The sequence below is a fragment of the Podarcis melisellensis genome (assembly GCF_964234715.1).
Source record: "Podarcis melisellensis genome assembly, chromosome: 7".
Taxonomy (NCBI): Eukaryota; Metazoa; Chordata; class Lepidosauria; order Squamata; family Lacertidae; genus Podarcis; species Podarcis melisellensis.
Window position 1 is genome coordinate 56,858,416 of NC_138539.1, and position 24,024 is coordinate 56,882,439.

At 42.0% G+C, this 24,024-nt stretch overlaps 1 protein-coding gene across 1 annotated transcript; it reads right to left on the reverse strand.

Moving 5' to 3' along the window:
• Nucleotides 1–687: 687 nt before the first annotated feature.
• SCGN (secretagogin, EF-hand calcium binding protein) lies at nt 688–22,060 on the reverse strand. The gene is made up of 11 exons (XM_081919372.1): nt 21,369–22,060; nt 19,789–19,859; nt 11,791–11,883; nt 11,366–11,455; nt 8,462–8,518; nt 8,182–8,259; nt 4,168–4,223; nt 3,806–3,851; nt 3,643–3,702; nt 2,421–2,489; nt 688–1,347 (listed from the first exon to the last, which is right to left on the reverse strand). Exons 1-11 carry the CDS (start codon nt 21,439–21,441, stop codon nt 1,219–1,221), a joined length of 822 nt encoding a protein of 273 aa, XP_081775498.1. The 5' UTR covers nt 21,442–22,060; the 3' UTR covers nt 688–1,218.
• Between the last annotated feature and the right edge of the window lie 1,964 nt (nt 22,061–24,024).

Genomic DNA, 24,024 nt, shown 5'->3' on the forward strand with positions numbered 1-24,024 from the left:
TGGTGCAATGGGGCACCATGATGAGTGCCAGAGTGCACAGAAACACCATTTACCTTCCCGTCGCAGCGGTACCTATTTATCTACTTGCACTGGTGTGCTTTTGAACTGCTAGGTTGGCAGAAGCTGGGACAGAACAACAGGAGCTCACCCCATTGCAGGGATTTGAACTGCCGACCTTCCGATCGGCAAGCCCAAGAGGCTCAGCGCCACCCGCTCCCCTCATACAAAGGTTCCTGTTTATGGCTTTGTAAATCCTAGCCGAGTCACAGAGAAAAATATGCTATTGTGGCTTAAAGTAGGAAAAAGCAGGATGGATGGATTCGAGCATATACTGGACCTCAAAAGCCTTGCACAAAAGAGAGCTGGGTTTTTTTTGTTTTTGTTTTTGAAAAGAAAAAGTTGGAGCATTGTCAATGATCAATTTATGGGTTGAAGCAGACAAGAGAGATGGTTCACACTAGAAGGACAGGAGATGGAGCAGAGACTTGATCTTAAACCAGAAAGACTTGGGACCCTTGAAAGGAGACCCCTTGATCAGGATCAGCTTTGGTGCTAAGATTAGCACCACTTTGGGGGATATGTCTGTCCAGCCAAACCTTTGCTGTTTTCCAGCTTTGTCCTCCCCTGGCATTTAAAATCAGGGTGGAGGGTGTTACATATTATAAGTAATACACACACCAGTTGTACTCTGATTTCTAAACATTTGCTTTTATTCTTTTACAAACACACTGCCTCCAACACCATCAAGCTTTTGTGCCTTAAAAAGGGGGGAGGGGGAGATACTGTGAGTATCACACACTACACAGTTGTCACAGACATGGACTACCAAGAAGGAACCGATAGTTTTAGGGATATAGCATAGGGAGCAGAGTAGAACGAAGTCTGATGCTATATAGCAGCAGTCCTGGTACAATGGCTATGTAGCTTTCTGACAGACTGGGTAGTTTGTAGATATGAAACATGTTTTAAAAATGTGTAAGAAACCCCACAGACGAGATCTCCTTTGGAACAGCATGTGTGTTATTACTGTTCATTACATGTATTCTGCTGGGCTGAAGACTTGCAAATGAAGATTCTCATCTGCACTGTGAGTTGCCTCTATCTTCTAGGCTCAGCATAACAGAGATTGTTAACACAGCACTGGAAATGTTCTACCAGGACCAGCAGGCTCTCACAAAAGACAATAATTGGCAAGCCGCAGGAGAAGCACATTCAGGGCTATGGGGCAATTTTGATTCCCAGACACAAGGCGAGTTCGGATTTTTGAATTTTCCCATCCTTGTTCACATCACAATGGCGAAGCAGGATCTGGCGGAACTTATCCAGGTCAGTGCCACTAATGCTGGGCTACAATGGGAAGGAGGGGAAAGAGAGAGAGAGAATTACTTTCAGAGGACAAAATATCCATTCTCAGGAGTTATTTTTCTAACATCAAGCATGAATGAGAATTCCACAGCAAAGAACAACAAAGAGGACAAAGGAAGAGAAGAGCCAGCAAATAGGAAGCCTCAGTACATCTTGAATGAAGGAAAGAAAGAAAAACAAAAAGGAGAAATAATGGATTTGTGATTTGCAGCAGATGGTGGCATGGCAGCACTTAGTTGATCTCCTGACAGTTGAATCACTTCTGCTTAACATGAGGTGGAGGAGAGAGGTGGCAGTGAGATTGGCACAGTGCAAACACAGCAGCACCGGACTGGCTCTGCCAGCGCATTTGCACCACACAGACCTTCTCACTGCCTTGCCCCTCACTGTCCCAGTAAACAGCAGTGGCTCAGTTGACAGGAAGTCAGGTAAATACTGACACCGCACTCCACTGTCTGCTATCTAAATAGAATGATGCTGTGTGTGTCTTCTCTAAATGTACAAACATGAATCTGGCCAAGTTTATACTACTAGTCCTTCACTTGTGTGCCTAGTTTGGAGGATTTGGAAGAAGGGGTAGAGGCGATGATGGTGCAAGGTATGTACAGCAAGAGAACATGGCCAAAGCCCTATGGGACATAGAGCTCTAGATGGGCCAATGCTTTCCATCCTCTTCTATAATGGAAAATGCTCCACATGACACAAAGTGTTCATGTGTGTATGTGTGTGTGTTTGGAACACTTTCTGGTTCAATGAAAGTATGAGGAAGCTTTTTGTATCTGGAAAACCATGTGCACCTCAGAGTTGCTGTATTGGGTCTATTACATTCATAAATCTGTCACAAGGAAAGCTAAGTCCACATCATAATTTATCACTTCATTAGGTTACCCAGGCCCCCAAGTTAACAAAGTGACGTTCCTCATTCTTTATTGTTCCACAAAAGACCTGGAGTCAGTTATTTGTTTTGGTGCCTTATGATTTTAAGCTACTGAAACCAAGCCACATTTGTCACAAAACCTATGGGAAATAAAACATGGAAACCACTAAGTAGTCACCTTGACAAGTTCCATCATATCTTTTACAAATCCATCCACTTCTGGACCTTCAAGTGCTCCTGTCTTACTCTGGAATATATACATGTAAAAATCATACAGTTTTGCAGACTAGAAACACATCCATCCATGAATACCTGGGTGCCTGTTCTCTTTCTGGCAATATTATCTCCAACCTCCCAAGCAATATGCCTATGGACATTCCAAATCATATGGAAAATCCACTGAATGCTCCTTGTTGTCTTGATAAGGTTTTGTCATGGCAACTACGCTACAAGGAAGGTGGTCATCAGAGCTGATTCAGGCACTCTGATTCAGAAGGGAGCAAGACAGCTGTAATCCTAGTTGTCCCGACTTCTGATATAACGGGTCTACTTGTGCATCTCACAAATAATCTGCCAGCGGCAGATCATTCCCCACCTGTGCCCTGGGCATGCACCAGGGCACACCATGGGGTTGGGGCCGTGGGTGTAGCGTGCCACTGCAGTGGCCCCTCCCCACTGCTGAAAAGCGGAGTGCATGCCTGCTTGCAGTGCCCCAAGAGCCCTGTGTTGTTTTTGTGTTTTATGGTTTTTACTAATATATTTGTTGTTTATTCTCATTGTAAATTGCTTTGAAGGTTTTCTTAAAAAACAAAAACAATCAAGCTGTATATATATTTTAATGAAATAAATGAATCCACTTGATTTCCCTGCATCCTATTCTAATGCAAAGTCTTGTAAAGTCTGATGTGCCACTTGATCAGCATTAACATACCCTCCAACAGTTCTCAGATGAACATAGGGACTTCCTATTCTATTTATTATTATTATTATACCCCACCCATATGACCGCACCGCATTGCCCCCCCTCTAGGCGACTTCCAATATATATAAACACATCATAAAACATAAAATATTTTAAAAAACAACAGGTCTGTCTTCAGATGTCTTCTAAAGGATGTATAGTCACTTATCTCCTTGGGTTGTTTTGTTGTTTTGCTTTTTTTTTTTGCAAAACTCCATCCCTCCAACATTTCTCTGTTGAAAATAGGGGTGTCCTACCGTACCCTCCCAACATTTCTTTGATGGAAACAGGGACACCCTAAAGAAAAGGGGGACATTCCAGAACCAAGTCAGAAACCGGGGTGGCTTCTGTAAACTTGGGACTGTCCCTGGAAAATAGGGACACTTGCAGGGCTTGCAATAATCCCAAACCCATGAAAGAAACAAAAAAATAATCTTACAACATCATAGTGTGCAAAGATTTTTTCAAAATCTCTCTTCCTTTCTTCTGTACTACAAGCCTGAATGGAGGAGAAAAAATATTTTAAAATGTTTTGGGAATTTTTTTTTTTAATGGGAAAAGGGGGGAAGGTAACTAAATGCACTAAAGATTACTGTACTTACATCCAGTTTAAATTGAAGGAGAAAATTTTCCTGAAGAGCCAGAATTCTAAATGGAAAAAGGCACATGGTCATTTTCTCAGATACCAGTTATACAGAGATAGGCATTTCTGCCTGATAGATCTCACAAAGATGAAAGATGAACAGTCTGAGAAACAAAATCCTGTAACATTATGCGTAGGGTTGTCGTTTTTTCTCTCTAGACAAATTCTAGAAGTGCTGGTTCCTCATGACAGGCAGGAATTCAACAGATTTAGCATTTAGGGTAGAGGGAAGACACAGCAATGAGGAAAGTTTTGCCTGTTGAAGCTACCACAGGTTCAACACTCCCTTTCTGAATAAGCTGAAGAATCATTAGAAGCTACCTTGCTAGGTCATTGAGATCCAGTCGTCCATCTTTATTTTTGTCAAAGAGCTTCATCTAAAAAGCAAGATAAGAAAGCCTTTATGAAGCTGTCATTAATATAGGAAACCTGGCATACACAATGAGTCAATATACAGGGGCATTTTACTATTCATAGTGATGCTGCCCACATTGTGGAGTCACATAGCCCTGATGGGCATCATGTCAGATTTGCCAAGGACTGGACAAGCAATCCTCTCTCCTTCTCAGATTTTATCATGGGACATTTGGCCAGATCGCAAAACAGTTTTGAAAGAGTGCATTGTGTGCCTGTCGGATGTATACATGAGAATGATACCAACTTCCTTCTGTCTTTCCCAATTTTTATGGAACTGTCCTTGGAAAACATGGTGGAGCACCATCCATCTTCCTTCTGATAGACAGATAAGTGAGCGTTTGATCCGACTCAGTTTCATGATGAGTATGTTTGACAAATGCTCTTTCCCTCCATAAGCACGTGCTGCCGCTGGGAAATTTCAGGCTCTTAATGTCAGAGCACTCATGCTGATAACTGTAAGAGGTTCTCCCCAGTATATTCAGATTTCCCTGAACTATATTTTGATTGCTCCCCTACAGGCTGAATCACTTCTCTTCAAAGTCCCCCCTTCCCCCGGTCCTTTCCCAGCTATAGCCCTGTTGCTATAAAATGGCAATCACTTTCAGAAAGGAGAAAAGTAGCCTGAATAATTCATGATAAAAGAGGGTTGAGAAACTGAATTTAATTTTTTTAGGTGTTGGGAGATGACTAAACTGTGTATCTCATAGATTAGCTGTAAAATATTCACTACCGGGATAGTGTTTAACTTCTCTTTTATGAATGCTACCTCTTTAGGAATGATGATGCTCTGAAAAACCTACAGGGGGAAATATTGTTGTGTATGTGTTTGTCTACACACCCCTCAAGATGCATAAGTAAATATCTCACCCTCCCAGGGTGTGAGGCCAAAATTTGGTATCCCTCCTAACTCTTGCCATCTGTTCTGCTCAGTTCATTGCATCATAGTTGTGGTGCCCTCCAGCGCCCCCTAGGATCAGGGTCCAGTGCGACAGAACTGGTTGAACTGCCCTAAATCTGCCTCTGTTGTGTCAACTGTGGTTAACCTTAACTAAGCTCCCTTCAAACCATAGTTTACAAAGCCTCATTGGCCAGATTGGACCCTCTAACTGGCCAAGAGGTTCCCCATCCCAGGATCAAGCTACAGCTCTCTCTCCTTTTCCCCACCCCTGAAATTTGAAAGACCAAAGTCTACTCCTGGACACAGAAAGCTATAGTTAAGCTACAATATCCTGAACTTCCCACTGGAAAAGTCATGCTGAAGGGCAAGGGAGAGGATGGAGTGTGCAAGTCTAGGGGAAAGAAGCCTCATTCTCATAACACTAAACTATGGTTTAGATTCACCTCCAAGCCAGCCTAATATGAGCAGGACGCTTCCTCCCCTACCCCTTCCTGACACATTCCATAATTTTTCACAAGTTTCGTTTTTTTGCTAGTGTCGTGGGAACTTGCTGCTCATAGTATTTTCCCTTGCAACTGTGGCGAGAGCTTGGTCCCAAAAAAGAAAAGGATGGTTTAATTTGAATCGGGGCTCATCTCCAGAACCTGTTTTGCATGCCTGGAACCCGATATATCCAATAACAAGCGTAATCAACAAACATTTGGACAGATGTGGAGACAGCAAGGGAAGGAAGACATAGGAAGCACGGAGTTAATCCAAACAAAACCTCCATGGAAACATAGCACATGGATTTTTCATGTGCCTTAAACTATCTGTGATTCTGTAGACAAACTAGATGCTGTTTTATTCAGTAGAAGCATATTGTGTGGTGCAAATAAAAGCCCAGGACTGACAGCTTGTCTGATATTATCATGACCTCCTACTCTAGCCAATGAATAACAATAGCCTTAGCCAGGAAGTGATAATTTTGGCAGGCTAGGTAATGTGATTTGCTGATGAATAAACCAGTAATGAGCTTGCCTTGCATATGGCATTGACAAGATGTAGCTTTGTGAACTGCAGAATTTAAAAACATACTGGTGATTTAATAACGACTGTATGCTCTAATTTATCCAAATGTGATTGGGGAACATTAAAAACATTTCTAAAATCTGGAAGTCAGATGTAAGGAAGTAGCATTTGAACTTAGAAATTAAAAAGGGTTACACTGATACAGGGCACACTGGGATATAATAAGGGACATAGAGACAGTCAACAGAGCTAAGTTTCCACAAAGTGAACTGGATACATTTCTGAGTGGTTTTGAGTGATAACACCCTATAACCTTTAAAATATGTTTGGGGTGGGAGTGGGAATGGGATGGGGTGGTGTTATTGGTTTATGTTTTTTATGTTTTTTTGTGTTCTTATGTTGTATTTTAAGCACTATAGAAATGATCCCTAAAAGTACAGTCTTTTTATGTTGTATTTTAATGTTGATCTATGGATGAAGGGCAGGATACTTAATAAGAAGAATAATAAGAATAATTTTAAAGTAGGTTTCCTTCTTCCCTAGTTGCATGATTAGAGATAGAACTTAAAGGTGACATGTGGGACATGACAGATGAATGCTAATGGCAAACCACTTGTTGTTCATTTACCAAACCTTTTCCTTAGCTGATTTTCACTCCTGGAACAACATGGTCTTCTCTTCTCCTTCAGCCTTTGATACCACTTAAACTGAATGATGTGCTTAGAAACACACTTGCCCTCTAGAATTCATCCTCTCATAAGAGAGTTTCCACAGGTATTGAAGGATAATTGCTCGTCACCTCTTTGGGACCTTTGTGGCAGGATTCCTTCCCTTGTCATCCCTCTTGTGCAATGTATACTTGAGGAGGCCACTTGACAAGGTCAATTTCGCAATATAAGGTCAAGCTTGTGTAACAGCTGCTTCCCATTTGCATGAAGTGCCTCAATGGCTCTTCCTTAAAAACAGTACATCTCTGGGGAATGAGCCCTATCTGAAACCAACTCTCCTGTGGACAAATAGGTACTGGAACAACTTATTGAAAGACACAAGAAATAAAAGGAAATCACAAATACCTGATGTAAAGCCTACTGAAATCAACCAGGTTGCTGCAAGATTACAATGTTAACATATGCAGTAACTCATCAGATGGTATCCACAAATCAGTTGTCTGGGCATGGATAGAAAAGATTTAGTGCCTGTTCAAATCCTTCTTGTGGATATCACAAATATTCTTGTAAAGTATAAGTTTTCAGTCTAGCCTAAATAGGTTATAATGGGTTCCATCTTGATCATAATGCAGTTTATTTTTAAAAATAGTTTTTTTGGGGGGTCCATGAATCTGTAGTCTGTGCTTGTGATGGTGATCATGCCAAGTCCAGGCTGAAAACAACTACAAAGGCCAAGAACAATGCATATGAGAGAAAAAAACCACACTAAATCTCAGTCAGATTGGGCCTGTGGGTTGGTGTGAAATATGGGAGCAGTACACACTGCAATAGTTTTATGATAACTGCTCTCAGTTCTTTTGCTATGATTTAATCTTTGCTTATTTTTCTGCTTTTCTTTCCCCCCTCTCATAATCCGGATGACAGAATCCCTTTTCCCCAAGCAAGATGTTATTCTGAGGTACAGTCCAATTACTTATTCAAAAGCAAAACACAAGTCATCATAAAATAGAACAGGGAATAAATACTGGTAGTTGGTACCAGATGACTTCTGAGCACAAAGGAGATAACTTCTAACCACCAGGGACAGCAGCTCACGACTGGGATGACAGGCTTTAGGGACAATGGCCACATTGGCCTAATTGGACCCCCTAGCTGGCCAAGAGGTTCCCCATCCCAGGATGAGCAACAGCTCTCTCTCCTTCTTTCCCCCCACCCCTTAGGTATCCCCTGACCATTCTTATGAAACGTTGGTCCATCTTGTGCAATAACCATATTGGCTATTTAGAATTCCTGAGAATTTCTATAATAACATAAGTATTTGATAATTTGCATTCTGCTTACCATGGTTTCTGTGTATTCTTGCAGCTTTGCCTTAGAAATGATTTTTCCATGCTGCCGGAAAAGATCTTGCAGAAAGTTCTTTGTCAGGAAAGGAGAGAAGTAGTTTTTACTGTTTCAGATTCATACTAGGAATAATATAAAGGAATCAAGGCCTGTTTCATCAGACACTTCACAAAAACTAAGGCAGTTGCTTGAATGCACTTAATCTGTTTTATATACGATCAAAATATACATATTGAGTAAAGAAGGCATCTGGATAAAAACTCCCTAGAGAACTTACTCTGAGTTCGGCAGCTGAAATAAAACCACTGCTATCAACATCATATTGGCGCCAGATCTAAAGGGGGAAAATGAGTGAACAGTTATCATCTCCAAATTGATGTTCAATACGTAACTATATCTCAGTCTCATTTATGGAGTGTTATGGAACATAGCAAATGTTTGGATAGCGGGAGTTTGGATAAGTGATTATATCCAAGGGTTGCAACCAACACGGGAAGGATTTCAGATGATGGGAGTCTGTTGCAGCCCTTCAGTGGGCTCACTGTGTGGCAATTGTATGCCCACTCTCCCTTGTACTTCAGTCATGGGGAGCCACAGCAGAAAGAACGGGCTGCTCTACAGTATCAGATGGAAAGTAGCCCCCATCACATCAGGCCCATTGCTCATGAATCAGATAGTTTGGGAAGGAGAGTCTTCTGGGCTCGTGTTCCTTCAGGCTGTGCTGAGTCTCCTAGTAGATGAACATGCCAGACTCATTTGGAGCTATTCAGCAGCAGGCCGGATTCAAAAATACGCAGGCAGGTGGAGTTACTGATTTGCTTTTCTAAGACTGAGCATTTATTTAGCATGTTCTCTAGATCTTGGCTATTACCCCACCATCTCTAAAATAAACTGTTTGAAGTGTGCACATTTTGAAGAGCAAAAAAAGAGGACACATTTGCCGACTTCTACTTTTAACTGTGGATTGCTATGATGACTCTCATTTTACATACCCATGAGAAAGAGGACATGTCCTGGAAAAAGAGGACATATGGCAACCTTAAATGGCTAATCTCAGCATTGACATCGTGGAATTATTAACTAACATTTTGTTTCTTTCCAAAATATTTAGAAAACAAGGATTTTGAAACCTGGAAAAAACCTTATGTGTCACTGACAAGTTCCATCTAAAAGAAGTGTGTAAACAGATTTAAATCATTTTTCATCCTTAACCTGGACATGTCGTTACCATGGCTGCATATTCAGATTCATTATTTGTTATGTAAACAACACAGCCAGTCAAGGGACTAAGTGGCTATTTGTATTCCTATTTGTATCCCCTTGTTCTTAGTCATCCTAAGGTGGTAGTTGACATTAGATGGTATTTTTAAATTGAAACACTAGGCCCAGATTAGAAGAGATTTTATTTTGTAAAAAAAAAATTCCCAGTGCACTTGATGGTACCCACCTGGAGCTAATTGATGGTATCCACCTTAGATAGGGCAATATAAACAACTCAATGCCTCAGTTACAAAATTACGGAAGCTGAGTATTTCCTCTGTGGTGTTGTTCCAATATTAATTTTTTTTGCTGCCCCTTCACTATGAAGCTCCAGTGTGGGTTATAACAATTAAAAATATAATATTAAAACAGTTAAAACAAAGTACAGTCAAGATAATAGGCTGGGTCCTAAAGTATACATCTCAGATGTCAAATGGCAGGGTAAAAAAAGGTGCATCTTCAGCATTTGAGGAAAGTGACATAATGAAAGTGTTCAACACACTTCTGTGGGGAGGGAATTCCACACTTTAGAGGCTACCACAGAGAATGTCCTCTCGTGGGCCACCACTGTAAATTTCTGAGGGCAGTGGAATTCCCAAGAAGGCCCTCTCTGCTGATTGTAAGACCTGAGAAAATCTGTAGGGAAGGAGGCTGTGAGTCAAATTTGGGGCCTGGGCCATTTAGGATTTTAAACACTAATTTGGACACCTTGAATGTGACCCAGAAGCAAACTGGCAGCCAAAACAGGGTTTGTGTGAATTCTAAATGTAATCCCAACCAGTAATCTGGCCACTGCATTTTGGACCAGTTGAAGTTTCCATCTCATTTTTAAGTATTGCTTAAAAAAGAATCAGGAGATTCCTCAGAGATCTCTTTGAGTAATGTACAGTTTGGTCTAGTGCTCACAATGGAACCATTCTTAGCCAGGACTCCAGAATGGCCCTCCTTCAGTAGCTGCAGTGTCAATCCCATGTTTTATATTGGACTGAAAAGACAGAGAGTGATCTGGGAAGAAGAATGAGAGTTGTTTGTTAGATGTTTATATGGTGACTTGAGTCATTAACCTAGTAGGTATATTATTTTAAGCGTCAAGCCTCATAATCTCATTTCTCAGGTTCCAAAGTTCAAAGGCACACAATACTTAACAGCTTGTGTTATGTAATGAAAGCTGATAATATTATTCTTGAATTTAATAAACAGCTGTGCAAAAGATCCCCACAGACCATCTGTGGCCAAAAGCTGCACACTGCTTCTTCCATAGCTGATAAGTTCCGCATCATGCAAACTAGGCCATCGTGCTTCACAATGGAGAAGGATGCTGAGCCTCAACATATATGTGACGAAGGGGGCAAACTAGAGATAAAACAGGAGAAGTGTCTACTTTTGAGAGCAAAGGTGTGGGTGTATGGGAGGATTCTGAACCTGCCCCACACCTCTCCCTCACTTACTTCCTTGCTCTCTATCACCTCCAGAGCTCTTTCCTGGACCAAATTCTAATGTTGGAAGTGAGTGCAACTGGGGAACGCACTGGTTGGGTGGAATGCAGAGCCAAGGAAGTGATAGGTACAAGGAGCAAAGTACCAGGTTACGCTTCCTGGAGCCTTTTCTTGGGCTCCCAGAATCCGACCCTCCATCTCATGCTTTGTACTTGATTGGGAAAGACCTGGGTTCAAACCAAGCGTTGGGAAGCTATGGCCTTCCCAAAGTCATTGGACTACAACTCTCATCAGCACTGGTCATTGGCTATGCTGGCTTCTGGGGCTGCTAGGAACTGGAGTCCAACAAATTCTGGAGGGCTACATGTTAGCTACCCCAAGGTTAAACAAATGTGAGCCTCAGCGTGTGGCCAATACACCAACTAAAAGTATGTGATGCAAAATACTTTGAAAGATGGAAACAGACAGCAGGAAATTACACCCACCCGCATGAATTCTACGCTGTTGTCCAAAGGTGTTTCTCTTCGGAAAAGAAGCAGGAAGTTCTCATCCTCCGACAAGAGTATACTTGCAAGCTAAAGTTTTTTTGGGGGGGGAGGGGGGAAAGGTTACATTTCTCAAACTGTTCTCTATGCAGTTATTTTCATCATCATCATCATTGGTGTTATTGTTATTCAGAATAAATTGCTATACCACAAGGACAGAAGCAGGGCAGAGCAAAGCAAAACTACAAAATCTGGCAGCAAAATTCTGACAGATGCTTTTGTCAAAAGGACATTTGGACAAAAAGTTCCAATACTACATTATCTAAACGAACCGGTGAACCCACTCTTTGCAACAGTGCAATTATTATTCCTCAATTGCCTGTCATCTATTTTCTAACACTGCAAAATAAAAGGCAGCTAGGTACCTCTTGTATTTGTAAGCGTCCATCTGCAGTCACATCGTAGGCTGACATAAATCGTTTTTTCACCCTCTGCACCTTTTCTTCTGTTACGGGGCTCTGTGATATGAAAAGCAACAGGTTAAGGATAAAACCAATTTCCCCGAATACAATGTGTTCTCTCCCAACTCTTTTAAGACCAGCCATGCAGGACCTGCAGTGACTGTTTCCTTTAGGCTCAAAGGAGGGGAGCCTGCTGCAAGAGCCATTTTGTTCTGGTTTCCTAACACCCTGCCTTGAAGTCATCTTTGGAAGTGATGTGCACACACACACATACATTATCAGAAGCGACTTGTTCCTTACCAAAATAACAATAGTCTAAGAGCACATGAAGCCACCATCTAACTAACATTAAGCAGGAGTGGGTCTGATCAGTGCCTGGATGAGAGACTTCTTGGAGGCCACATGTATGCTATCTTGGGTCCCATGATGGAAGAAAGCCAGAATATAAATGTGAAAAAGGAAAAAGATTATTGGAAGAAAAGACAAAGTCATGGCAGCTAGACACATTAACCTATATTGCAGTTAGCTTAGCTGAGATTGGGAACCGTTGGTGTCATGGAAGGCTCTGGTGAACAACAACACAATAACTTTATTTAGACAAGAATAGAATAGTGACAGGAAACCCCTGACCATACCCAGATATAAATTAAGTGCAGTGCCACTTCGTGATCAAACTAGACACTCGGACTATCCATACAGATAGAAAAAAGAGCTTACACGTTTATATGAAAGGTTCAGGACCACACAAAAAGAGGAAGATATCAACATGGTCTCTGAAATCTTCAAAGAGCATATCGAACTCCTGGCTGGGAGCCATTGTGGCTAAAACACAGAACAGCACTCCAGGAGATAGTTGCAAAGGGAGGCACCTAAAGGCAAAGCAATACTGCTGCTCCTGAAAAGGATTCGCTGCTCATATGCATCCACCCAGAGCAGTAAGATGTTGTAGGTATATGTAGCTCCCTCTGCATTTCAGACAACCAACTCACCTTGCAGGTACAGCTAAGGATCTCTGCCTGAAACAGTGAACAATTTTTAGCACCAGAAGGGTGGGATATAATTGCTCAAATAAATGTCACCAGGCAGCCAAAACAACAATTTCACTGTATTACTGTGTTCCACACTGTACATAAGAAAACTCCTTTTGTGCCAAGAAGCCGATGACAGCTTGTAGAAATAAGATGGCCTAAATATATTATGAGTAGCCTTTAAAGCCAGTGAGAAGAATATCAGACTTCAAGTGTTAAATATCCCTGAGCTCAGCCTCTGCTCCAAAAGTTAATTCTATGGGAGCCAGGTTAATTAAACTTCATGACACTTCCAAGATATTTTAATCCCATATAAAAAGATAATGTCTGCTTTAAATTCTTTGAAGAAGTCATTAAAATAATCCTGCATACAACTGAACAATATACCAGGGTTTTTTTTAAAAAAAGAAAAAGAAAAAGGGCAAGCTTGGTTGCTTTTTAAAAGAATACCGCATGTTATTATAGTTTAAAAATTTCCAATGTGAGACTGTAACAGAAGTTTAAGACCAATTAAAAAACCACCAAAAAAGTAAAATAAAAGTGAGAATAGAATAGTACATATTCAAATAGACCTTCCTTTGTATAGTCATCTTGGTCTTTTAAATTTAGCTTTCTTCCCACAATGCCATGTATATTCCATCAGCTAGTAACAAATGCAAGATTTGCTCCTGTATTTTAAGTAGAACATATATATATAGCCAACCAAGAACTTCTCCTTGGGGTTTCAATGTTCTGTCCTTATTCATGGGCTCTCATTTTAATGTGATATCAGCAAAGAGATTAATTATTAAGAGATTGTTTAATTATTTCTCCATTAAATATGAAATTAAGTTGGTAACTTTACCAGCAATCCTGCTGGATTGTGAGGCCACTCTCCATTATGCTCAGAGGAGGGATATCAACCCCATTTCCATTTAAAATACATGGAAACAGTAACCAGGAAAAGATTGAGCCTAACTTCCAGGTCTGTTAGAGGGAAATGCAGCTATTTTGACACAAGGACACCATTTCAAACTGTCACCCGCAGCCACCCTGAAGGAGATATAATGAAAGTTTGCTGGCTGAACTTCCAGCTGAACAAATATTTTAAAAGAGGAGACTTTCAATCGGCAATATAGCTGTTCCCTTAAAAAGTCTGAAGCTATGCACAAACCCCACAGATCTCCATTTGAAAACACACACACACACACACACACACACACACACACACACACACACACTGGTCACCACTGTAGGGCAACCAGAAATGAAAACAAACACAGACTCCTCCATTTCCTCATTCATTCCACCCCTTCCCCATTTTGCATGCCCACTGAATTCGGTCAGTCTTTTGTTCTCCCAGCTGGGGTTCCTTTTCTTGCCTTTAGCATTAGTTGAGAACGCTTCAGAGTAGATGAAAGAGAGGCAGGGGAAACATAGTGCTAGAGACTACAGTGGTCATTAGGGAGAAATAACAACAGGGTGCACAGAGGTTAAAAACAATAATTATGGAACAGTTTGCTATTCAAACAGAGACAACTTTCGGAGTGCATAATAACTATTCATTTTATTTCGTCCGACACTTTTAATCTTCAAAGCATATAAGTAGAAATGGTTATTCTTGACAACAACTTAGTTAGGTTGCTTGGTAAGCAGGATCGTCTCATTCTGACGCACACCAACACGGTATGACAAATTCATAACTCAATAAGTCACTGTAAAACAATCACCACTGGGAGATGCTCTTCCAGCCTCCAACTCGCTGCTCTTACAGAATTACAACATTGTTAGAGTCTACACTACAGAACTCTGCAGAACATCAAGGGCATGGAAAGGCAGAAGTGGTCCACACAACAGGTGTGGCAGAAGGAACACCAAGACAATGGAGAACAGGGTCACGGGGTGGCACTTGGGTGAAGATCAGTGAGCAAGCAAGAAGGAGGGATGCTTTATCCCCCGGATGCCAGTCATGTCTCACCTGCAAATGCCAGTCTGGCAGCATTGGCTTTTCAAGAGGCCTAGGAGAAGCAACCTTAGGATCAGGGGCTGAACGTGTCCCCTGGCTTCTTTAGCCAGCTTACCTACTCATAGGACATTCCCCAGGCCATGCCCCTCACTGGTCCTGCCCTGTGTCCTTCTCAAGAGCAATTGTTGGGCCAGGATGTGTCCTTGAATTGTGACAATGCCTCTTGTTTGGCTGGATGAAGGTGTTTGTAAGGGTAACCTCTGAGTTTTGCATGGACGGTACAAAGATAACAGTCTACAATCTTGCTTTGCCCACTTGCCCCTGGCTCCACCACTGTCCTGTGACCTCTGCAAGCTTGCCCAGGGGGACAGGCAGTCCTTAGGCTGAAACAGTTCCCTGCTCCTACCCTGGGGGGGCTACCTTGTCCCCTGCAGGATCTTACTTCCCACAAACACAAGCCTGCCCTATTCACCCTGCCCTTTAACCTTCATGGTACCTGATGTTTGAGGGGAGGAGAACAACACAAACATAATAATGTAAGAAGAGGCATCTGGATCTGTCCAATGCCCATCTAGTCCAGCATCCTGTTCTCTAAGTGGCCTGTCGGAAAGCTGCAAGCAGGACCCAACCACCAGAGCATTTCCCCTTCCTTTGGTTTCCAGCAACTGGTATTCAGAAGCATTCCTGACTGTGAAGGCAGAGCATAATTCTCATGGCTAGCAGCCAGGGGAAGGGAATCTTCCACACTTTCCACTCAGTCCAAGAGACGAGAAGTGAATGATGTTCTCTCCGCTTTCTCGCAGTCTGACTTCCTTTCCTTTCCCTCTTCCAAGTGTTTGGTAGGGAAGTGTTTAAGCAAGCAGGGCTTTGTTATTGAAACAGCAGAAACCCATTAAGATGTAGAGAATCACCTATTGTTCATATATTATGAAATCCATCCTCCCCTTTAAGAAGAATACCAGCAACTCAACATAGTGGGAAATAATGTCTGAAGCAGCTTGCAGTGTTTGCTATGAGTAATTTGAGGCCACTTCCTCTCATTGGAGGTACTAAACCTATTATCAGTCATTCTAAGGTCACACAATCGCAGTTCAGAAATAATTTCTAATCATCCAGGGGTCTTTCCCACTCCCTTTAACTTACTTCTCTCTCATGATTTTTCCTTTGATAGTAAAAAGAGAATCCAAAGTGTCAAGGTTTTATGAACGCAGGATAAAAGGTAAAGGGACCCCTGACCATTAGGTTCAGTCATGGCCGACTCTGGGGTTGTGGCGCTCATCTTGCTTTGTTGGCCAAAGGAGCCGGCGTTTGTCATCAGACAGCTTCCGGGTCATGTGGCCAGCATGACTAAGCCACTTCTGGCGAACCAGAGCAGCACACGGAAACGCCGTTTACCTTCTCGCTGGAGCGGTACCTATTTATCTACTTGCACTTTGACATGCTTTCGAACTGCTAGGTTGGCAGGAGGTGGGATCAAGCAACAGGAGCTCACCCTGTCGCGGGGATTTGAACCGCCGATTTTCTGATCGGCAAGTCCTAGGCTCTGTGATTTAACCCACAGCGCCACCCATATCCCGACATGAATGCAGGATATCTGATCACAAAAACAAGATCACAGTAATCAGAACTCATTTCCTTTTTTGGTGGTTTATGGCAACTGCAGATAGTCAGATAATAGACAGAAGAAAGTAAGCACAAGTTGAGAGCATGGCTGTTTGCTAGTGGCAATCAAAAGTAAAGGGCCAATATGTCAGGGAAAATGAAACAGAACCGCAAAGAACAGGACCTGCACATAATTGACTGTGCTGTTGATTCTACCGTTCATTTTACAGCTGTTTACAAGCAGATCCATTTTCCTAAGCAAGTGTCAATTAACTCTGGAGAAAGACCCATGTTAATTGATTTTGGAAAGCAGAATTTTGCATCTGCAAAACTAATCAGCAATGTTTTGAATAAGCAAAAGACACCTGCTGCCCTAACTCCCTTCATCCAGATTAATGTGTATGCAAACCTCTTGACTCACCTTCATTAATCTAAATGTGTTTTTTTGTCAGTAGCCTAGCATTTGCTTCATGCCAAAATTATGACCAGTGAGTGGGTGGCCAGTGCAGAGGGACTCAGAACACAAACAGTGATAAGAACACCTGTTGCAAAAGGAACCTGAGCAGAACACACAAAGAACAACACTATTTACTTTAGAATGTTTCTACTAAAAAAACAACAAAGTAGGTGGGGAGAGAAATATGGTTACACACTCTTGGCTTGGTCTAAAACAGTATGGACAGCATTGCCAGTTCTCTCTCTCTCTCTCTCTCTCTCTCTCTCTCTCTCTCTCTCTCTCTCTCTGGGTAGAATTAATTTATTACTGCATATTGCATTTAGCGGTGGGGAGAAGGCAAGCAAAAATGTGAGGGAGATAGTGAAAGATACAGGAAATTGAATGCAGATTTCCAAAAAATAGCAAGGATAGACAAGAAGGCCTTCTTAACTGAGCAATGCAAAGAAATAGAGGAAAACAACAGAATGGGAAGAACCAGAGATCTGTTCAAGAAAATTGGAGATATGAAAGGAACATTTCATACAAAGATTACCATAATAAAGGACAAAAGTGGTAAGGACCTAACAGAAGCAGAAGACATCAAGAAGAGGTGGCAAGAATACACAGAGGAATTATACCAGAAGATATGGATGGCTCGTACACCCCAGGTAGTGTGGTTGCTGACCTTGAGTCAGATATCCTGGAGAGTGAAGTCAAATGGGCTTTAGAAAGCACTGCTAATAACAAGGCCAGTGGAAGTGATGATATTCCAGCTGAACTATTTAAAATTATAAAAGATGATGCTGTTAAGGTGCTACACTCAATATGCCAGCAAGCTTGGAAAACTCAGCAGTGGCCAGAGGATTGGAGAAGATCAGTCTACATCCCAATCCCAAAGAAGGGCAGTGCCAAAGAATGCTCCAACTACCGCACAATTGCACTCATTTCACACGCTAGCAAGGTTATGCTTAAAATTCTACAAGGAAGGCTCAAGCAGTATGTGGACCGAGAACTCCCAGAAGTGCAAGCTGGATTTAGAAGAGGCAGAGGAACCAGAGACCAAATTGCAAACATGCGCTGGATTGTGGAGAAAGCTAGAGAGTTCCAGAAAGACATCTACTTCTGCTTCATTGACTATGCAAAAGCCTTTGACTGTGTCGACCACAGCAAACTATGGCAAGTTCTTAAAGAAATGGGAGTGCCTGATCACCTCATCTGTCTCCTGCGAAATCTCTATGTGGGACAAGAAGCTACAGTTAGAACTGGATATGGAACAACTGATTGGTTCAAAATTGGGAAAGGAGCATGACAAGGCTGTATATTGTCTCCCTGCTTATTTAACTTATATGCAGAATTAATCATGCGAAAGGCTGGGCTGGATGAATCCCTAGCCGGAATTAAGATTGCTGGAAGAAATATCAACAACCTTAGATATGCAGATGACACAACCTTGATGGAAGAAAGTGAGGAAGAATTAAAGAAGCTTTTATTGAGGGTGAAAGAGGAGAGCGCAAAATATGGTGGTCTGAAGCTCAACATCAAAAAAACGAAGATCATGGCCACTGGTCCCAACACCTCCTGGCAAATAGAAGGGGAAGAAATGGAGGCAGTGAGAGATTTTACTTTCTTGGGCTCCATGATCACTGCAGATGGTGACAGCAGCCACGAAATTAAAAGACTTCTGCTTCTTGGGAGAAAAGCAATGACAAAACTAGACAGCATCTTAAAAAGTAGAGACATCACCTTGCCAACAAAGGTCCGTATAGTAAAAGCTATGGTTTTCCCAGTAGTGATGTATGAAAGTGAGAGCTGGGCCATAAGGAAGGCTGATCGTCGAAGAATTGATGCTTTTGAATTATGGTGCTGGAGGAGACTCTTGAGAGTCCCGTGGACTGCAAGAAGATCAAACCTATCCATTCTTAAGGAAATCAGCCCTGAGTGCTCATTGGAAGGACAGATCGTGAAGCTGAGGCTCCAATACTTTGGCCACCTCATGAGAAGAGAAGGCTCCCTGGAAAAGACCCTGATGTTGGGAAAGATGGAGGGCACAAGGAGAAGGGGACGACAGAGGATGAGATGGTTGAACAGTGTTCTTGAAGCTACCAGCATGAGTTTGACCAAGCTGCGGGAGGCAGTGGAAGACAGGAGTGCCTGGCGTGCTCTGGTCCATGGGGTCACGAAGAGTTGGACACGACTAAACAACAACAACAACATTGCATTTATACAAAATATTCAGCTTTTCCCCAAGGAGCTCAAGGCATACAGCATGACTCTCCCTTTTTCCATATTGCCTTCACAATACGAAGGTTAAGATGAGAGTTCGTGACTGGCCCAAGGTCACCCAGCAAGCATCATGGCTGAGTGGATATTTTAACTCCCAGGTACTAGTCCAATGCTCTAACCACAATACCACATTGTGTGTGTCTGATATGTCTCATCAGGTGTTGGGCAGGAAGGAGAGAGGTGGGTCACATCCACACCATACATTTAAAGTGCATGGCTTCCCTCAAAGAATCCTGGAAACTGTAGTATGTTAAGGGCATTGTAGCTCTATGAGGGTTCCCCACAGTTCTTTGGGAGAACCAGGGGCAGACTTTGGTAATCTTTAGTAATACGGTGCCTTGAGCGAGGCTAAAATTTGGGACCCCCAAATGGATCTTTTCAGTTACAGTCCCCCCACCCCTTCAGCTCAAATCCCTGTGCAGGGAAACCTCCTGCACTGCCCTAAATTTGGTGCTGGAAGAAGCCATGTGATTTAAATGTATGTTGTGGATAATCCATGTTTCTCCTCCCCCTACCAAACAGCTGAGTGGCAGAATTCTCAACTTCCTGAAAGTGCTCTGCAACAAAGAACCCCAGCTCTTGGTTCTATGTTCAACACCAATTTGCAGGAAACCTCTGCATATGCTCATGGTTATATTTACATGCAGAATATAAGACACAGTACTTACTTCACTGCCCAGTGTCTTCAGCAGATGATGGAAAAAATTATCAAGCTCTTTCCCTTCTATGTAACCGTTGTCTAAAACCGATTAAAAACATATTACTGAATATTGTACCATTAATGTTCAGAATCTAAACTGAAGAAATAACATGCAACATAAACATTTCATAAATCTAGTAACAATTCAAACATTTAGCCAAACTGACACACACATATAAAGAAAATGTGAATGCTTGTTTTTTGCTTTGATAGATTGTTTAAATATGCAGTTACTTTATTCCAGCTTTCTAAATTTAAATATTCCTCTTCTTCAAATAAATAAGAGATATGAAACTTTGTCCAAAATCCACCAAGAGCTTCTCTTGTTTCAGCCTCCTTTGATATCAATCAGATAGCCAAGAACTGTATTGATACAAAGGTTGGAAAACATAGGTACAAGGTGCCAGGCTGCGTATGCCAGAGCAGGCCTACAACTTTAGACTGCAGGCACATACATTTTGAAGTACACGAAAGAGGAATAAAGTTTTCATGCATGTATAAATGCACTAATCAGAGAATTAACATGTTTATTTTAAAACAGAATAAATACGTCTAAATAAAAACAACAATAACAATAATAATTTATTTATACCCTGTCCATCATGTTCCAGGTTGTACACAATCTAGGGTTACAATAATGTATTAAGACATTTTGGGATATGTTGTTTTAGTGTGATGTTTAATGAAGAAGAACCATTTAAATCAAACTTGCATCAGCCTGGAAAGCATAAATGGCAAACAACTGCAGGCAGGCAAATGAGGGGAGTAGTGCAGAGGTCTCCCCACTTTCTTGGTCTCCAGCACAGAAATCAAGCAGTCAGCTGGAAGGAGAGTGGGATTCTGCATTCCTCCCTTGCCAGCCTAAGTAGGCTGGTATTTTATGATTATTTTTTGCATGCTAGTAACTTTGGGGGTCTAATTTACAAGAGTGGTTGAGAGTGTAAGCTCCTTGGAGAAGGGACATGTCCTTTTGCTAATGTTACTCAGCACCATGCACGCTGATGGTGTAAAACAAGAACAGTAACCTCCGCAGGGTTAACATCGGTATTGAAACACAGCAGTGTTTCTTTTAACCAGCAAATTATTATTATTATTAATAATAATAATAATAATAATAATAATAATAATAATAATTTATTTATATCCTGCCCTCCCCAGCCGAAGCCGGGCTCAGAGCGCTAACAACAGTAATATAATACAGCATTCTAAAATCAATAATAGGTGAAAAAAGTCAGCTGATCGAGGTCCACGAGGATCTGTAATTAGCCTTGCTTCTCAATTAAATGGCTTCAATCAGACCCACCAACCACCCTAATCTCCTCTGCGCACCCATGAACACAAGACACTCTGAGATCACGGGAATACAAGCATATGTCTAGTCGAAAATCGAACTTGGAAAAGCAAAAACTTCCTTGCAAAGCAGAGCGAGAAAACTTGGACAAAGAAACACCCCAGCTAGCGCCCGTGCCTACCGCCTTTTCTAGGCGCGCTCCGTCCCTTCCCTATTTAACTCCCAGAGTGGAAAGAGCCTCTCCCGGGCGCACTCACCGTCGGCGTCGAAGCGCTGCCAGAGTCGCAGAAAGGCAGCCGCCTCGAGGGAAGGCAGAAAGTCGCTGTCCATGGTGCTGACGCCTGAGAGACCGCGATGGGCAAAGGTCAGCGCGTCGCGTTGGCAAGTCCAAGTGGGCTGCGCGGCGCTGGGGCTGCTGGCCTCGAGTGCCCAAGAGGCGGGCGGGCGGGTTTTCAGAAGGCAGCCCAGCCGGGGACACGCCCAGGCTCCCCCCAAGATCCCACCTGCTGCCTGGAGAGAAGGTCGGAGCGAGCCAGCAAGCGAGGCAAAGTCGGCTGCTTGCTGCCCCCTTTCGTGCCAAAGTTTCCCTTGTCACCTGCTTGGAGGAAGAGCTGCTGGGCTCGCCCTTGAAGTGAGACTGCTGCCACCAACTTTTGTTGTTTTTTGTAAGGATATATCCTTGTAAGTAAGGCGAGAATATAAGGGGATTTATTGGTGCACGGAGGTGCAAGATGGAATTTAGAAGGCAGTGTCACCAGCTTAAAGGGACTTTGAAGAAGCTTCCTCGGAGAAAGTCGAAACAGCTGCAGTATTAAAAGCGGTTAATGAGTAGGATTAATTCAGAACTGCATTCGCGGCAGGCAGAAGGGTCGGTTTGAAAGCTCGCTTTGCATGCAGCTCTCTCACTTTTTCTTCTTTTTATATTGCCAGAGTTTCAGAGTTGCAAGTACAGCAGCTGTAGAGGAGCTAATCATGCATTACAAAGGAAGCCTATGGAGCTGTTGCTACTTTTGGAAACAATCCAAAAATCACCTGAAATGAATAGAATGAAACCCATAGTGGTGGCTTTAAATCAAGATTTATTTATTTGAAGTGAGGAATATAAATTAGTTATTTACTTCACAGAAAAGTACATTGTTAATTTGTGATGGGCAAGGGTGTGTGTGTTGTTTTTGTTTTTTGTTTTTAAAACCCCCCTCACAGAATTAGGGGTAAATAAATATTACATAATTGTAATGTTGCTCATGCACACAGTGAATTATTCACAAGTTGCTCTGAAGCACCACCTCTGTTTTTAGTTAGTTTTCAGAGTGGCATCAGAGAAGGAAATAGCTGTTGTGCCTGTTTTTCAGTACAGTGGTACTTCGGGCTAAGAACGTAATTTGTTCTGGAGGTCCGTTCTTAACCTGAAACTATTCTTAACCTGAGGTACTAATGGGGCCTCCCGCTGCCGCTGCGCTGCCACCACACGATTTCTGTTCTCATCCTGAAGCAAAGTTCTTAACCCGAGGTACTATTTCTGGATTAGCAGAGTCTGTAACCTGAAGCATCTGTAACTTGAGGTACCACTGTATTCCTCATTTGAAAAGCTTGCAGGTTTTATGAACCACTGGTGGTAGACTGAAGTAGACTTATCTATTGCTCGGGGACAAACTGACCATGGGTTTCTGCAAATTATGGCAAACCTTGGTTCTTACGCTTTGATTATCAACTGGTCTGTGAATGCAGAAGATAAGTTATTACTGCCATATAACTCTTATCCCACATACTGGTGTTTAGAATTACATTAGTATGTGAAAGAGGAAAAGGAAAACAACAACAGCAATTACCTGTAAGTTTTCCATTCTACATATGTTAGTGTTGGCAAACCTTAGCAGTTTTGAAGATTAGGATGTGAAATGGCATTTCCAAGTTAGAAGTTAGAAGAGTAATGCATTGCAGGGGGTTGGACTAGATGACCCTTGGGGTACCTTCCAACTCTACCAACTCTATCTCTATGATATCTCAGGCAAGCATCCTGCAGAACTGTACTTTGTGAACACATTTGCTCTACTACAGTTGCATTATGTACACATGCATCTGCAATATTAGCTAATGCACAGAATATTGTTGCTATTAGGGGTGGCAGCGTCAAATTTCTCTTGAGTGGATCACTAGTCTAGAAAGTCTAAACATACACAAGCACACAAACAGATGAATTAAATCTGCCCAATATATATTAATTTGTCAATTTGGCCCGATTGATAGCAAATGGTAAAAAAACGGGAAAAAAACCACCCACTATCAAATTACGCAAATAATGACTGGTGTGATATAGAAGCTTCTGAAAACAGGCACAAAGTCAATGTTGCATATTGAGGTGTGTGAGAGGGATTCTTAGCAGCATGGCTACAGTTAAAAGCTTGACTTGCTCCCTTCTTGCATGGCAACTGCCTATTTGAAAAGAAAGAAAGAAAGAAAGAACACCACCCTTTCGCTTTTCCTGTCTCTCTTTTCCCCTTCCAATATTCATTTTGACAGTGAGGCTTAATTTTTAAAGGCACTCTTTCTCAAAGGCTGACAGTTAATTGAAATACAACGAAAGTGTTGAGACAGCAATACAAAAGATTTCTAAATGAAAATTCCAGAAAAACAAAAGTACGTACACAATGCAAGTCCACGTTTGTCCAGCTGCTTATCCAGTTGCTTCATGCATAAGTGAGCAAGCTCCATTTGCAATTTTAATATCAGCTTTATTATATTTGGTGTGGCTCAGGGGCAGCTAACTAGTAGCACTGCCATACATCTGGAATTTCCCAGACATATCCGGGATTCATCTGTCAAAAATAGCGTCTGGGCAGAATTCTCAGAAACCAGTTAAAATGTCCTGAAAAACCCAGGCATATGGCAGTCCATATCGGAAGTGTTGGAATT

Bases quoted from the DNA above. Each gene is read 5' to 3' on its own strand.
- SCGN (XM_081919372.1), bottom strand. From the start codon at position 21,441: ATGGACAGCGACTTTCTGCCTTCCCTCGAGGCGGCTGCCTTTCTGCGA. The intron at 4,224-8,181 runs GTAAGCAGAATG...CTTGCTTTTTAG, and splicing joins AAGAATACACAGAAACCATG to ATGAAGCTCTTTGACAAAAA. The intron at 1,348-2,420 runs GTGACTACTTAG...TTCCCATTGTAG, and splicing joins ATATGATGGAACTTGTCAAG to CCCAGCATTAGTGGCACTGA.